The following is a 15416-nucleotide window of genomic DNA, read 5'->3' as shown; positions in this document are numbered from 1 at the left end:
ACCTCATATATACTTCTAGTCTGATTTCGTTCCAATTCATCTCTAAAAGACCTCATACGCGACGAAGGGTGACATTTGCTCTGTCGACGGGGCCTTCAAGGCCCCCGGCACTCTCGTTCGAGTACCCTTCAGGGGCTACAATCTCTGCCGTTGTGCCAACAGGAAGAGATGCCTGGATAACTATCATTCCAGCAGTCTCATCGACGCTGACCTCAACCTCAAGCATGCCTTGCGAGAGTTTGGTATGATAGCGAGCAGACTTGATACCGGACAACACTGGCGCAAGCTGTACTTTAGTCCAACCCGGGTGCAGCGGCTTCACGCCAACCACATACTGCGGCAGAAGAAACACTGGCCAACAGGACCAAGCATGCATCAGTGAGGTGTCGTGCCCAAAGGGCTTCCCCTCGGCTGTCATCGCTTCCCAGTGCCCTCCCGAGTAGTTCGGACTTGACTTGTCCGCCATTGGACCCCACACATTTTCAATCAGTTGAATTGCTTCACGGCCCTTTTGACGTGAAAATAGCGCCTCCACGGCAAACCCTGTCGCGTAGGGACTCACAACTCCAGTACGGTCCCAATGTTGAAGCCCCTTAAAAGCCGCAGGCATCCAGCCTGGAGGTCCGGAGAGGTGAGATGCACAAAGATTGCTGTCTGCAGCAACATCAAGTGTAATGGCATAGCCGTTCGTGTCCTGACAGATTCCTTCCTCCGGCAAAGCGGATCCCATACGGATGCAGCACTTTTCAGAGTTCCATAAATTGGCTACAATGCTCTTTTTCAGAGTCTCGATCTTTCCAGACAATTGGGATCTTCGGTGTTCGTCGGTGGTCATGGCCTTCACAGAGTTCAGTGCGTCGTAATATGCCAGATTCATTGTACCGGAGGCTCCAAAAACAGGCCCTCCAAGCGGATACCAATGCACTATGTAGTATTAGCTAGTGTACCATGCAGCTGAGAAACGGGATTTCATCTTACTTGACATATCAGGTGAGACCTCGATCAGTCCCGATGAACTCTCCTGGGATTCGGCGTACTTGAGCAACTTTTCCGCCACCGGAAGATAACGACGGAGAGCTTCATAATCTCCAGAATTCAACCAATAGTCCTTGATGGCGACTACCAACAACAAGGCGTAAGTCATAGAGTAGAATGCGTAAGTCGGAGGAGGCTCGGTCCCTTCGTGGATAGGAGCCTGGATTGGACAAAGGTTTCCAAGGTATCCTTCCCCGGTCTGATGGCTAGCAAGAAGCTCGATGCTTCCTGCAACAGCTCCGTTATCCATACCAGAATAGGCAACGGCTCGACCTGAAACGAAGAGATCTCCTCCGAATGTTGCTCGATCTCTCTTCGCGCCGTCTATCATGCATGATACAGCATTCGTCCCAACTTGGAAGTCTGCCAGTGTCCTCTCCTTGTTACCGTATAACAAGTCATTTTGGTAGAGACAATCTCCGTTAGCATCCCTGACATCCAAGTTGCGATAGAGAGCGAGCCAGCCCTCAGGTCCTCCAAAAGCCACAGAACCAGTGTTGATTCCCGAACCTCCAAGAAGAGGTCGGATCTGTACGTCTGTGATTGTTGCAACTTCTTTCTCGTTGATGATGACAGTGATCCGGTTGCCGCTCGTAATGGTAGAAATTTTGATCCATTCGCCTTGCTTTACAATTCCGTGAGTGGACCAACTGCCAAAGGACTTGACTGGAAAAACGGCCGATACATGTGACATCCCCTCGAAGGCACGGAGCTCTTCTTGGATAACGTCCAGGCAGAAGATGACTCCATTAGCAACCATGTGGATGCCCCAACTCGCACCTAGCTCTTCAACGAGAACCTCGAATGAAACTTCCTTGTCGCCCCATCGCGTGCCTTGGCGGCAAGGGGCCCAATGCTGACCAAGAACCCGGGTCCCTTGGTCGGTGATGTCCCACGCTGGGGCTGTCTCGCCTTTGACCACAGTGCACATATCTAGCGTGTTGACACCGTCATTCCAAATGCGGTTGAGAATCTCGTCTGAACAACTGAAAGAAGCCTTGGGCCGTAATGTTGGCCTGATTGACTCGAAACCGAGTTTGCTGATTACAAGAGTGGCATTGGAAGTGATGAGAACAATTTTCAGATACCTCTGAGATCGTTGCGCGAGTCTTGGTTTGATGGTTTGCTGCGATTCTGAGGGTGCTATAGTCATTGAAACATTGCGATAACAGTCCATAGCATTGGAGAAGAAAAAGTAGGGGCCATCGCCTTTGAGATTGTGTTAGTTAAACACAACAATGGTTGAAGGAGAGCATCTCTACCTGTTCCGCGCTCAATTCCCTCCATAGTTTCGCTGTAAAGTATTCTCACATTGATGGGACCATCGCCACTCGCACGGTCAACCAAAAATGAAGGAATTCCGCCAATGCAGTGGCCATAGTCAAAAGTTATTGATGCCTGTTTCGAAGATCCTTCAGGTAGTCCGCCATTTGCAAGAGTGACGATCCCTGACTCATGGTCGCGTAGAGCACCATTCGAGGTTGAAACTAGCCGCGTTGGCTGCAACAGGGTGACATTTGAGGAATCCATGAGAAACTCAAGAGACGTAAGATGCAGTGAATCAGGATCGTTGAACGTGCAGGAGATTTCGCCTTGCAGACAACTGGCGCGCAATCAGCCAGGTTTTGAATGGCATGTCTACATAGTAATAAGCCTGGATGGGCATCCAAGTCAGACCCATTTCGGGAAATCCGGACGTGTCTAACACTAGGCTTGTTTCGGATCGGCGTCCACCCGGATGTGTGGGGGAAAGGTGGACAAAGGTCATAAAAGGGGCGCTACGTCCACCTCAACGCCATTTTTCTTCACGTCTCCGTCCACCCACGAAATCGCTCACACATCTCGGCAACTCCACAGAGATCTGGGGCGCATGAGCTTCCCCAGATCACCCAATAGAGTCGATGGGCTCACCAAACGAGGTTGAACAGACTAGCCACACTTGTGGGGTCTGCTCCCGATCTTTCACTCGCATAGAGAATTTGAAACGTCATCAAAAGACGCGTAGGTCATTCAAAAACGAGCACGAAGGAGCTGGTGACGCTTGAGTCCTGACTGTTGTGCTACATAGACCAGAATAATCTCCCTCACCGTTGTATGATTTGCCAAAAGAGGTTTTCACGCAGCGATCTGCTCAAGAAACACCAACGACTTCATCAGAAGCTTGAAAAAGAGGATTCATTACGGGAAGAGCATGAATTGTCATCAGCGAAGAAGGTGGATTACTCCTTCATCATAGAGGACCCCAACCCACTTTCGTCCCTGTCGCGAAATAGAGACAGAGAAACGGGAATTGCACACCTGCCGCTTGTTGGCAACTCACGACTGCAGCACCTTAATGCTGGCCACGCCATGAACAAGACGCCTAGGACGAGTCATGCTGCGTCTTCAGTTCTTTCACCATCATGCGTCGCGTTCTCCAGGCCACAAGATACAACGGCAACAACCAGTGTGCTTGGAGCGAATGTGGACTTCTCATATTTCGTCCAACATTGGCAGGATAGTCTGTGGGTTGACTCAAGCCAATGGTTTACACCAGATTTTTACGACGCCGTCCGAGAGACATCACACATAAGTGATCCTTTCATACTCCAAGACGATTCGATGTCACTATCTGCTCACTGGAACTGGCTGGGTCAATATCCAGCGATACCTGGCAGTAGTGCACCACAATTGACCACGAACGATGTCCAAGTCGCACCATTAGTTCCAGCTGAAATCTCGGATGGGCCAGAGAGTATATCGAGAGTCAATTCTCCTCCGAACGTGCCCTCTAGAGAGGACGGCGTGGCATTTGCGTGGAACCCGTCGTCGAAGAGTCTTTGCCAAACACATTCGATTTCTATCAACGAGTCGCACCCTCTTATGATTCTACATAATCCTCAATTCGACATAATAGAATCAACATGGATTCGCGTTCAAGAGTTTCTAGAGCTTGAAACTCCCGGCTCGGAGAATCTGATTCCGCCGTCTCTGGCAGTTGCGAATGTGTTCTTGGGACTCTTTTTCGACTGTTTCTATGAACAAAGTCCTGTACTTCACTTACCGACACTCTCAGTTGATCATTTGCCGGCATCTTTACTATCCGCCATGATCATCATCGGCGCCACATACAGCCGTATCCGGCACACAAGACGCTTTTCCATAATCATGCTCAACAGAGCTCGTCAAAATCTTCAAGTACTGATCGAGGCCGACAAAAGCTTGACTAGACATCCTGAAACTATCTATGCATCTTCTCTCCTAGTGTATACTGGGCTATGGTGCGGAAACAAAGGGGCCTTTGAGACTGCCGAAGCATCCCGAGGAAGTTTGGTGACATACGTCAGACGTCTGTTCCAACCAAAATCGAAGGTTGCGGATGCCGCAGGGATTCACGTTGAAGATCGTTGGAGGGCGTGGGCAAAATCTGAGTTCAAGCGCCGTTTACGCTGGTATGTGTTCATGATCGACTCACAGTTCCCTGCCATCTTGAACATGCGGAGTATGATGTCTCTCGCAGAGGTCTCTAGGTGGGAGTGCCCGGGTGACGACGCCGCATGGTGTACAACGAGTCCTCTTACCTGGGAAGCTCTAGTCAAATCACTGGGGAGTTCACCGGCACCAGAGTTTGGCGTTGTCTACAAGGCTCTTACGAATAACAGAAGAGCCCAGTCCACCAGTTTGACACCATCAGTCCCTCTTATTACCGATAACATCAGCCCGTGGACACAATTCCTGGTTCTAAGCTCTTTGGCTAGCCAGGCACTGGACTGGTCGCATGATTGGTCGGTACAGGTCGGTAGTGACCTTGCTATAGTACAAGATATGAACAGTGATTGTCATCAGGAAGGTCTGCGGATACGGGACAACATCATTGGTAAGGCATGCTGTCTTTCAGTCATCCCCGCCAAATCTGACGCTTTTACTTCAGCATCTTTGAAATCATGGGAGTGCTACTACGGCACCAAGCACAGTGGTAACCCGATCTCGGATGGGGCACAAAGTCTAGTGCTGTACTTCCAAAAAGCATCTCAGATACTTCGTGGCCTGATAAACATTCAACTACATACGTGCGTTGCTGATTTGCAAGATGCCCTTGGAAAAGGCGGAGCAAATGCCGTTGACGAAAGCCTGGGCCGACTTCGAATCTATTTCACAAACGGGTACACCAGTTGTGTTGATTCGCATCAAGAGCCGCCATTTGAGTCTCTAGACGCCTTTGCCAAATCAGTCATTGAAACTACATCAATCATGAGCAACCCGACCTTACAGTCTGCCACACCTTACAGTATCTTTGGAGTCTTCCTGAATCATGTCTTACAGTGGGCATTTCTAAAAAGCAGCCCCGAAACGCTGAAGTCACACCTTCGTAGACATCTCCAAGATATCGCTTTCTCATACCACGGACAGGGCATTTCGGAGCTCACTGGAATACTAGATTTTGGGCTCTCTTCAGCAGACCCGACAGGCATAAACAGGGACAGGAGCCACTTAGTTCTCATGCAAGCCGCGCAAAATTTGGCGCTACTTGGCACTTGGGGCGCATCGCTGAATTTGGCCCTTTTGCTTCAGCTGAGAGCAAAAACTTAGTTTTGACGCTGTCCGTATTAAGTTTTGAGTCTCATTATGGTCTGTTCAGGAAAGTTTTGCAAAAGACCTGAAGCCACAATATGCAGAAATGATGGAAGCTCGTTAAGCCCGTGCGAGAGACCATCTCTCGTTAAGCAAGCTTTAAATTGCAAGTTTCCACCCACGCCACATTGACTACATAAGCATCAGAAGAACTATTAATTTCGTTGAAGCTTACTTGTCTTCGTATTTGACGACATCATATCCGTTCAGCACCGTGAAAGTGTGAGGTGGATATGATGTCCTGCCATAGGTGACTAGCTCATGGAAAAGCAATACAAGCAAAGAATCTGAAGCTAAGGTACCTTGCCGAATTAGTCTTAGAAATCATAGTAACTGGATAATATTGAGGTTATGCATGCCTCTCATCAGCAGGCTTAAGCAGCACCTGGGGTAGACAGATCCACAGCAAGACGAACGTGGCACTAGCTTGTCCGCAATCGGTTGCTTTTGAAGTTCTGGTCAGTCATCAGTGCTTCGTCGGTGGGAATATTCGCAAGAATCTCTCAAGCTTCCACTATCAAGTTTGGTAGAATTTCCTCCGTACGTTGCGGCAGGGGCGAGGCCTTCGTGGGATTCTCGACCTACCTTACCAAGGCATGTACGTGTCTCGTGATGGAAAGCTGAGGCCGAAGCTAGGCAATAGAAAAGAGGGGAGGCAAACGGTACATCTTCACGGAACTGCCGGCTTGAATTCCAACAAGTCGAAGAAGATACAGCGCGCAATTATAAATCAGAGTCAGTGTAAGAAAATACCAGGTTCTCGGGCTGATGCGCTCCACATGCCTCCCTCGAAAAGGTTACTTTTCCGTTCATGAAGCCTCGCCATGTTATGCTATCGGTTGACACGGAAAAGCTTTCCAGCTACACAAACGAAGATCCAAATTTGTTGGAGTATTCGGAGAAGTGATTTTCCGTCACATCCTCCCCCTCTAAGACCCTGGCAATATGCGTCCGCGGTCCTGGTAAGTATCTGTACTAGTGAAGGGTCCGAATTGAAGACCATTTCCCCGAACCCCGCACGAGCGGAAAAGCTCGGCGCCCCATCTCCCCCATGGGGGAACGCTCCACCTGGGGGATAAGTCTTCTCCTTATCGGGACTTTAAGAGGAGCCAATGGACAGATGAGATAGTCTGATTTTCCTTGTCACCTTATAAGAAGAAGCTCTGCACAGATGGAAGGATACCTGGGAATAGTGACGTCTAACACCGAAGTCTTACGTTTCAAATACAACATCATCCCACGATCTGACCGGTGTCGAGACAACGCGCGGAAGGTACAAAAGCCAGCGTCTTTCCAAGTCATCAAAGCACAATGGCTGAGCCAAGAGAATCCGAAGAGGGCAAGGCAAATGTGAGCCAAATGGAGCGTGTCTTGACAGGCGGTTCCAATGGAGGCCTCGAGAAGCCTGTTGCCAAGATTGGCAAGGTTGACGAGTTTGGGGCGCATACCAAGACTGACCCCCAGGAGATCGCCCTCGTGAAGAAGATTGACTGCTACATTTTGGTACGAGCTTCAGTTAATCTTTGTAAAATGTCCCTCTTACTAACTTGACCGCAGCCTATTTTATGGATCATGTACTTCTTGAATTTCCTCGACCGAAACGCAATGATCAATGGCAAGCTTGACTCGCTCTCAAGAGACCTTAAGCTGAAGGGAACTGAATATAATACTTGCGTATCCATATTATTTGTTAGGTGAGTACTGTTTCTTTTTGTACCTTGGCGCCACTAATCTCGATATCGGTAGGTACCTGTGTGATCAGATCCCATCAAACATGATCCTGAACCGAGTGCGACCATCCTGGTACATGGCGGGTATTGTTGGTATCCCTATCACAGGGATATTGGTCGATTAGTTCGAACCGTGGGTTGACGTAGTAGTAGGTCAATTGAACTATATTATCGGCTGCGTAGGTGTAAAAAGGAGGTCCCAACCGCAGGTTGGGTAGGCCGCGATAATCGACTATACTGCCGATGGGTGGCCCCTGCGCTGCCGCGAGGTCGAATTGGACTTCCAATCCGACAGGTATTTATGCCAAGCATCCAACAAGATACGCATAGTTCTAACACATAGTCACATCACAGGCTTCATGTTGACTTGGTCGATAATTAGTCTCTTTACGTACCTTGCACACGACTACAAGACAATGTTGGTATGCCGATTCTTTCTCGGTATCACAGAAGCTCCGGTAAGCACCCATCCGGTTGTTGTTGTTGCCCCCGTCATCTAAGATATGGACTGGCTGACTTTGGTCTAGTTCTACCCTGGCGCACTCTATATGCTAAGCATGTTCTATACCCGCAAAGAAATTGCGACGCACATGGCTGTCTTTTACACTGGCAACATGCTAGCCAGCGCTTTTTCTGGGCTGATTGCGGCTGGCATATTCGCCGGACTTGATGGGAAGCAGGGCCTTGCAGGATGGCAATGGGATGGTCGAAATCGGCTCATTCAACCCAAAACATAGACTCACCGTGGTAGGCTATTCATTGTCCAGGGTGCTGTCTCCATTGGCGCTGCGTTGGCGGCATTCTACTTCCTCCCCGATACTCCGCTTCAAACCCGTTGGCTCAGCCCGGAGCAACGACAAATGGCACACCAGCGCGTATTTGATGATACGATCGATCGTCGCGAGGGTGGCACTAGTGTCTGGAAAGGATTGCGCGAGGCTTGTACCGATTGGAGAACATGGCTCTTTTGCCTCATGGTTAACCTGCACCTTTCAGCCAATGGTTTCAAGAACTTCTTGCCGGTAAGGACTCACAGCCATAGCTGATCTTGCAGGGTACAATGAGCTGACTAGAGGCAGAGCGTTGTCCAAACCTTCAACTACAACACCACAATCACATTAGTTCTCACGTGCCCGCCGTACATTCTAGCTGGCATCATGAGCATTGTTGTCTCGCATTCCTCAGTCCGTTTTAATGAACGTACATGGCACACAACAGTGAGCAAGCTCATTTTTTGTGCGGGCTTCGCCATGGCTGTGGCCACACTCAACACCACTGTCAGATAGATCGGTATCGTGATCTTCGTAGGAGCAACGTATGGTATTAGTTCACCTAAATGCCGGTTTGATTCCACCAGATTTACTTTTTCCTAATGGAATTTCAGGTGAACAATATCATTCTCGGGTGGACTTCAGCAACTTTAGGCCAGACGGATGAGAAGAAGGCCGTTGCGATCGCCATGGCCAACACATTTGGCAACCTTGCTAGCGTCTACACTCCCTACTTGTGGCCAGAATCAGATGAGCCAAGATGCTTGACTGCAATTCTTGCTAGTATCGGCTTTTCTCTCGGTGTCGTTGTTTGCGCCTGGATCATGAGAATTGCGCTGCAAAGGCAGAATAGGAAAACCTTGGCATCTATTCCAGATGCCATGAACTTGTATGTCTACTAAAGCTCACTACAATCCGCGGATAGCATCAGGTTACAAGTTTGGTATGGATTATGGATCCATTTCATTGGGTCCATCCATGCATTGGTATTAGACCAGTAGTAGGTCGAGAGAGGAGTATCCAGTAGAATGTATTGTGAACAGGCAGAATCCACGGGGCTTGGATAGACCTAGAAAGTATATTGAATAGGAGTTGAAGAAACATATTTATGATTTCTGGGCTTGTTCATCCAAAACCATTTGAAACGCCTCCACAAATGAGTTCTCCCAATCGGCCTCCGTCTTTGTGGGCCTCCAACCCAGCTCTGGTGCCAAAACAGGCTTGGTAGAAGAGCTGAAGAAATCAGCATCTTTGCTTTTCACACACTTAAATGGTTAATTGGCACGCTTGAAATAACCTACTATGCAGCATAATTCATCTCTGCAATCTGGGGTGTCGCATTCAGCCATCTCAAGCCAGCTTCTTCCAAGCTCACCGACCGAGGCTCTATTGACTCCAAAACACCAAGCGAGCCACCTGCTTTACCAACCAAGGCTGCGAGGTCTCGCCAACTGTGACTTCCAGTGTTGGAGAAGTAAATCCCTCTCTTGCCATGAGGAATCCTCTCTCCAGAGAGGATCTTGCTAAGTATAAGCTCATACAGTAGGGCAAGATCCGTAACATGGACATGCCCAAGACGGGCTGTGCCCTCACCTACGTATTCAGGGACGCCAGCCTTGATCGCGCCACGAATAATGCTAGGAATTTGCATTGATCCTTGATTGAACAGGCCGGTGCCCCGCCCGTAGACTGTGGGTGGCATCATGATATATGCTTTGACTCCGGTCTTCTCTGCGGTCCTAACAACAGCAATATCTGTTGTTCGCTGCCCGTAAGCCTCCTGGGTCTCTTTCTTTTCCTCATGTTCGTACACTTTTTCCTTATCTGACCATTGATGAATATCACCCGACTGTTGGGTGATCGTTCTTTCCGCAAGGTTGGAGGTTCCCGATGTCTGGCTCATCCATGGTTCTGTTAAAGATATCGCATCAAGATTCAGAATAGTGCGGAAACTTACGTGAATGAAGTGAACATCTCTTCCTGTCTGCTTCTTCCTCTCTGCTAACCCTTCTAAAAGAGCTACAGCCGAGCGTGTATGGAAGCCAGTCGGCGTGTGGACAACGTAGTCGTGCTCACTTGCAATCTTCGTCAGAAATTGAGAATCGTCTAGGCCCGTGAAGATGATGGCATGGATCCCTTTCTGGCTCAAAATATCGGCTTGTTCTTGCCTCCTGACTAAAGCGGTAATTGACAATGCATTGACATCATTGTAAGAAGAGTTCAAGAGTTGCGTCAGAACAGTGCCACCACTAAGAAGCAGTTAGTTTGTCAGGACAAGTCCAGATCGGAAAAAAGCGTGGAGCGCACATGAAGCCTGACGCGCCCGTGAACAGAAGTTTTTCGGGCATAATGGACAATTTCAGTGAAGCCTTGGCATGAACTGAGAATGAGTACACAGAATCGTGGAATCTGACGCGATGGTAAGTCCAAACAGAGGAGGGATTCTGTGGAACTCGCACGCGTTACTTCAATATCGTGCAAATTGGGTTACAGGTCTCTTCGATGCCGGAATTTGTATTCCGCGGAAAGCCAGGACCATCCGTGACCGATGATGACATATCCGTTTCTGTTTTGTGACTGATTTAGTCAGCAACAATCGAAGAAGCTAACCTACTGGATGCAACTGCAGATCAACGCCGGAAGTTTATATTCAGTCATTGACGTCACAGGGTTAGCCCTCCATACTACATGTAGACATCACATCAGGACATACCGACCTGATGCTCGTTTAGTTGTGGCGGAGGAATGCGTCTAGCCATCCTTGAGTTCACTAGAACTATTCTCATTAATGTAGGCTGAATCATTCAATCTCTTTGCTGCCTCCTTACTACAATTCTACCCTAATGTCAAGAAGAGACACTGATACCAATCTCAATAGCTAGATGCAGGTTATGAACCCGAAGCAATGAGTCGCCTCATTACTACTGTGGAAGTGCAGATATGTCAACGACGCTCACCCAAATATTCTCTTTATTCTCGCTGTAAGCAATTAGCAGCTTCCTGCCGACCTGAACTGCGCTAGGATAGCTAAAGCCAAACGCCCGATTCTTGATTCCATCACGCGTGTCTGGGACAATCTCCTTTGCCGCATTCGTTCTTAACACACCGATCCACTTATAAGTCTGGTCGGCTCCACGAGATAATGCCAAGGTCAGTGGTTGTCGCTGAGGGTCTGCGACATTGTATCTTGGATTCGACAACAGAAATCTGTCGCCGGTATCATCGAGCTTCCCCAGAAATTGTTTTGTCTTTGCGTCTGGTATGTTTGTTTGATGAATCGTATTGCCGTGCGAGTTCATGGTTTTGGGATACCAGCCGTTCCCCTTTGGATCTGTGTTATACTCAACCCACACTGAGTGGGTATTATTTGCCTCTGAAGTGATGTCGCGCCAATGTCGTTGCCAATACCCTCCTGTAGGTGAATCACTGTCGTTGTGCCAAACCGCAAAGCTCTGTTCTTCCATTTGATGCAATCCATCGGCGGCATATAGGCCTTTGTTGTAAAGCCATGGCGACCAAGCCGGCGCCTCATCCGGTTCTCTCAAAATTGCGTTGATTTCGCAGGCTCTGGCGCAGTATTCCATGTTGTATTCAGTGCCATAAACGGTCTCCGCATACAATTCGGATTGGGTGAATTCATTCTGTTCCAGCCAGCAGGGATCCGCAAGCGGTTCTCCGCTGAGAGAAATTTTGCGTGCTATTCGACCTGCACTTGCCCACCGACCTGGACACCACCTACTACCTGATTGGCCGACGGCATAAAGTTCGCCCTCGAGTTGTACGAAGGTCAAGGCCTGCCATGCACGCTGAGCAATACCGCGGTCGCACCAATACTTCCAGTTATACGTTTCTGTCTGGTTTGGAAGTAGAGCGGCCGGCATCAGGCTTCTCCCAGGGCTCCAAGTTGATCCATTGTCACTCGAGGTCGAGATCCATATGTCTTGGCCCATACTATCTTCGTCGACTGGAGCAGAGGAGTAGATGAGGAGGACATTGGATCCGATAGCAAAGAGTTCTGGGTGGTGCGCGTATGTACGGTTCTCTGCCACTCCGTTGTAGATTTGAATCTCTGCTTCAACCGATACCTGCTTCCATCCCGCAAAGAGTTTATCGTTGTAATCCAATGGCGGTGATACTTGCCACAGTGTATCAGACGGCGGAGGTTTCGCGTGTGTTCTAGTAAGCCATGGGGAAGCGAATAGCAGGCCTATAAGGCATGCGGCATTGGCGATTCCTGACTTGGCCATGTCTACTTTAGTGATCCGAGTATCTCGTCACTGGCATTCGGTGAGTCGACAATCGTGTTTGTGAAGATTTTGACCGAAGATGTGTTTCGAGCTCGGAGGACCAATGTATAGCAGACTTGAGAAACTTTTGGTGGGCAAGAGAATATGTTATGTAGATGCCGTAGGGGCGCAATGACTCCGTACCTAGGTAAGTGGAGGTCAAACCATGACTTTCTGCGGCCTGCACGTTGATTGGGGGAATATCCTGTGAGTATCATCCGGCGGCATGGGTAAATGGAGGAACGAGGAATCTGGTTAGTTCCTCCCGCGTCTCCCCACCATACATGGAAGTGCTAGCTGCCTCTCAGCTTGCTTCCACCAAAACATCGGAGTAGAAATTATGAATTTGACATGAAAGAGCTAGTACCAATTGGAATCTTGCCTAAACCAATTTTCAAGTCGCGCTCCCTCATTTGCACAATTTTGCTTGTTCTTCCTATACATGTGGATCCCCAGAACTGGGACGCGCGACACAGCGGATGATGTAGATAGAATTGCACGGATTAACGAGTTTGGGGAATCACGTGGTTTCATGTCTTCTTTTGGAAAGATGGAAGGGCTTTCATTGATTCAAATGATGTTGCTCCTTCCCACCGACTACCTTAAGGTAGCTACGCTCTACAGCCACGATCAAACTTTGCCAAGCTCTCCAATCCAAGTATTAGCTTCAGCTCGTCCCGTGACACTGCCGGCATTTGTTTCGAAGCTAAGTAGAAATATGCAGATGTCGGCTATTGACCAGTCACGGTTTACCACAATAGTACAGAATAATATCTACAGGTTTAATCAACATGGCGTAGTTAACGGTTAGGCGGCTCCTATTCCATCAAAAAACACCTCATCCAACAAAGTATAAAGCACCTGTTGTCCTTCCCACTGCTCTTCCGCGGCGCCCAGAATGCGATCGGGAGGCAAGACGAAGCCGTAATCTCCTGTATCAGGAAGCTCAATAGTGTAGGAGAAGTCCGCGCCGCCAATCGCGTAAACATGGTCAGGGGCTGCTCCTGTAGTGGTATAGAGGGTAGCACCGCTGGGCCCGAATGTGAAAGTCGTGCGTCTCTCGGAGCTGTCACGGATGACCTCGCTGAGCACCGAAGCAGTCTTGGTCCACTTGCCCAGCTCGGGAGCATACCAAGTCTCCTTGGAACCGAAGGGCGAAAGAATATATTGGCCGTAACTGTGCCAATCAATATACAATTTGACACCGCTGGTATCGCGCAGCTTGCGGACATAAGCGTCTAGGCCTTGGTTTTCGATGGTGTCGGAAGGCTTCTGGCCGCGGTAGGATTGTGCACACGGGTTGGTAGAAGCGCCAAACGGATTTGCGTCCCATCCGTACTCCCAATTTCTGTTGATGTCGGTTCCGTAGCAAGTCGAATTCAAAGGTGGGGGGGTGCGTGTCTTGCGCCACAGACGGTCGACTTCCTGGGAGAATGTGAAGCCTGGTTCGGGTAAGCGCTTGTGAGTTCTTTATGATAAAGCCTGTACGGCCTAACTTACCATCTGGATTGACAATGGGGAAGATGTGGAAATCGTATTGATTTAAAATGGAATCCGAAGCATTGGTGGCGTTCTTGTGTGCGTTGATCAGCTGTAGACTAATATACTCAATAACCTGTGCCAGGGAACGATTAGCCCAGTTTATGCCCAATACTTTGACAATGTCATGCATTGACTCACAGGGGCTGCAATCCACTCTCTTGCGTGAACGGTGCCACTATCGTATCGTCATCAGAATCTGAGACTATAGCAGTTGGGGGCTAAGCCATCATTCTTACTGGTAAAGTACGGCAGGCTTTCCCGGACCCTCATCGCCGAAAAGGTGGATTCCGTGAATTGTCCGATTCTCGAACGATTGCCCTGAGTACACTAGCTCAGAGTTTTCAGAAAATGCTTCGTGGAGGTCGGTGAAGTATTGGACATGGTCCGTATACGAGTGGTACGAGTCGAACCACGAAAGATCGTCGATGTCGCGCTTATATGCGGTGCGAACTTGAGATTCGGCGGCGATCGACTCGCCGAGGTCTCTGTGCAGGATGCGGTAGTCTAGTCCAAATGACTCAACACTACTGACTTGGTCTGGCGAAATGACGATGTCCATGTGAGTATCGACGTCGTGGTTCCATTTTTCATGAGGAATTGTGGCAAGTTTGGCTTGCACTGTTGCTAGTTGGTTGAGTGTTTTCACTCGGAGAACCTGGTAGCCCTCATAATTCACTGGACTCCTCCTCTGAAAGTTGAAGCTGGCGGCGAGCGTAGAAAACACGGAAACTATGGTGACAGTTCTCATCTCAGCGACACGTCAACAAAAATTGCTAGTATGGCAACACTGGGAAACACAATTTTCGACCATCCTAACTGCTAACGACGCACTTATAAGTACGCTGTTTTCGCTTGTCGAAATCACACACCACGACACACCGTCAGTGCCAAGCTGCATAAGAGCAGTAGGTCGATTGCGTGCGCATTAGGCAGCCTCCGGACTGGGCCACGAAGTCGATCAATTCTCCAAGCTAGCAATTATCTCTTTCCGGGAAAAGCAAGTGTCCAGAAATTCTCTAATAACGCGTCGCCGTGCATGACGTAAGAAACAACATCACCTTCCCCTTTAAACTTAGCCAATGCATGGCATTTGGACCCCTCCGGAAAGTTGATTTTGCGTGATTCTTGTTGATTATGACGTATATCTCACGGAATAGCTCTCGTGCTTCTTCTTAAATTTGGAAGTACTTCATAGCGGAGCCACTTGACGTTTCAGTCACGAAGGGATCTCCATAGAGCTGGAAATATCAATCCCATCCATCGTTGTGCCAAGAGATCGACCGAAGAAAGCCAGGTAGATGTAATCGACGAAGATATCCTTGAGAGTTAGAGGAAAGGTGTTCGGGTTCTTGCTCAAAATCTTGAAGACAATGCTATGAAGCCACAGGAGACAACGGGAAGTAGGATGAGAGCTACAAGAGACTTGTTTAGCGTAGATAGCG

At 48.9% G+C, this 15416-nt stretch overlaps 6 protein-coding genes across 6 annotated transcripts; 2 read left to right on the top strand and 4 right to left on the bottom strand.

Moving 5' to 3' along the window:
* Window positions 1-52: 52 nt before the first annotated feature.
* On the bottom strand, window positions 53-2565 carry HER10_EVM0000673 (alpha-l-rhamnosidase; the record flags this gene model as incomplete). Its single annotated transcript, XM_035470444.1, has 3 exons — window positions 53-924; window positions 979-2244; window positions 2298-2565. The coding sequence occupies 3 exons, from the start codon at window positions 2563-2565 to the stop codon at window positions 53-55; spliced, it is 2406 nt and encodes an 801-aa protein (XP_035326477.1).
* Window positions 2566-2858: 293 nt separating this feature from the next.
* On the top strand, window positions 2859-5770 carry HER10_EVM0010848 (uncharacterized protein). The gene is made up of 2 exons (XM_035480295.1): window positions 2859-3036; window positions 3104-5770. The coding sequence occupies exons 1-2, from the start codon at window positions 2937-2939 to the stop codon at window positions 5602-5604; spliced, it is 2601 nt and encodes an 866-aa protein (XP_035327254.1). The 5' UTR covers window positions 2859-2936; the 3' UTR covers window positions 5605-5770.
* Window positions 5771-6957: 1187 nt separating this feature from the next.
* On the top strand, window positions 6958-9048 carry HER10_EVM0002223 (MFS transporter; the record flags this gene model as incomplete). Its single annotated transcript, XM_035471944.1, has 8 exons — window positions 6958-7149; window positions 7204-7340; window positions 7393-7460; window positions 7731-7834; window positions 7904-8091; window positions 8128-8398; window positions 8456-8653; window positions 8734-9048. 8 exons carry the CDS (start codon window positions 6958-6960, stop codon window positions 9046-9048), a joined length of 1473 nt encoding a protein of 490 aa, XP_035326599.1.
* Window positions 9049-9252: 204 nt separating this feature from the next.
* Window positions 9253-10612, bottom strand: HER10_EVM0009373 (NAD dependent epimerase/dehydratase; the record flags this gene model as incomplete). Its single annotated transcript, XM_035478862.1, has 4 exons — window positions 10454-10612; window positions 10104-10395; window positions 9448-10040; window positions 9253-9379 (listed from the first exon to the last, which is right to left on the bottom strand). The coding sequence occupies exons 1-4, from the start codon at window positions 10492-10494 to the stop codon at window positions 9253-9255; spliced, it is 1053 nt and encodes a 350-aa protein (XP_035327150.1). The 5' UTR covers window positions 10495-10612.
* A 455-nt stretch (window positions 10613-11067) lies between these two features.
* On the bottom strand, window positions 11068-12393 carry HER10_EVM0012752 (uncharacterized protein; the record flags this gene model as incomplete). The annotated part of the gene is made up of 1 exon (XM_035482138.1): window positions 11068-12393. One exon carries the CDS (start codon window positions 12391-12393, stop codon window positions 11068-11070), a length of 1326 nt encoding a protein of 441 aa, XP_035327420.1.
* Window positions 12394-13239: 846 nt separating this feature from the next.
* Window positions 13240-14722, bottom strand: HER10_EVM0007048 (zinc carboxypeptidase; the record flags this gene model as incomplete). The annotated part of the gene is made up of 4 exons (XM_035476615.1): window positions 13240-13874; window positions 13933-14047; window positions 14113-14149; window positions 14211-14722. 4 exons carry the CDS (start codon window positions 14720-14722, stop codon window positions 13240-13242), a joined length of 1299 nt encoding a protein of 432 aa, XP_035326957.1.
* Window positions 14723-15416: the final 694 nt, after the last annotated feature.

This window comes from Colletotrichum scovillei (genome assembly GCF_011075155.1).
Source record: "Colletotrichum scovillei strain TJNH1 chromosome Unknown Contig00011, whole genome shotgun sequence".
NCBI classification, from domain to species: domain Eukaryota; kingdom Fungi; phylum Ascomycota; class Sordariomycetes; order Glomerellales; family Glomerellaceae; genus Colletotrichum; species Colletotrichum scovillei.
The sequence above is the reverse complement of the archived record's forward strand: the minus strand, read 5'-3'. Positions and strand labels throughout refer to the sequence as shown.

Excerpts from the sequence above, each read along its gene's own strand:
- HER10_EVM0010848 (XM_035480295.1), top strand. The coding sequence starts at position 2,937 with ATGGGCTCACCAAACGAGGTTGAACAGACTAGCCACACTTGTGGGGTC. Across the intron at positions 3,037-3,103 it reads GAAACGTCATCAAAAGACGC|ACCAGAATAATCTCCCTCAC; the intron begins GTAGGTCATTCA and ends TGTGCTACATAG.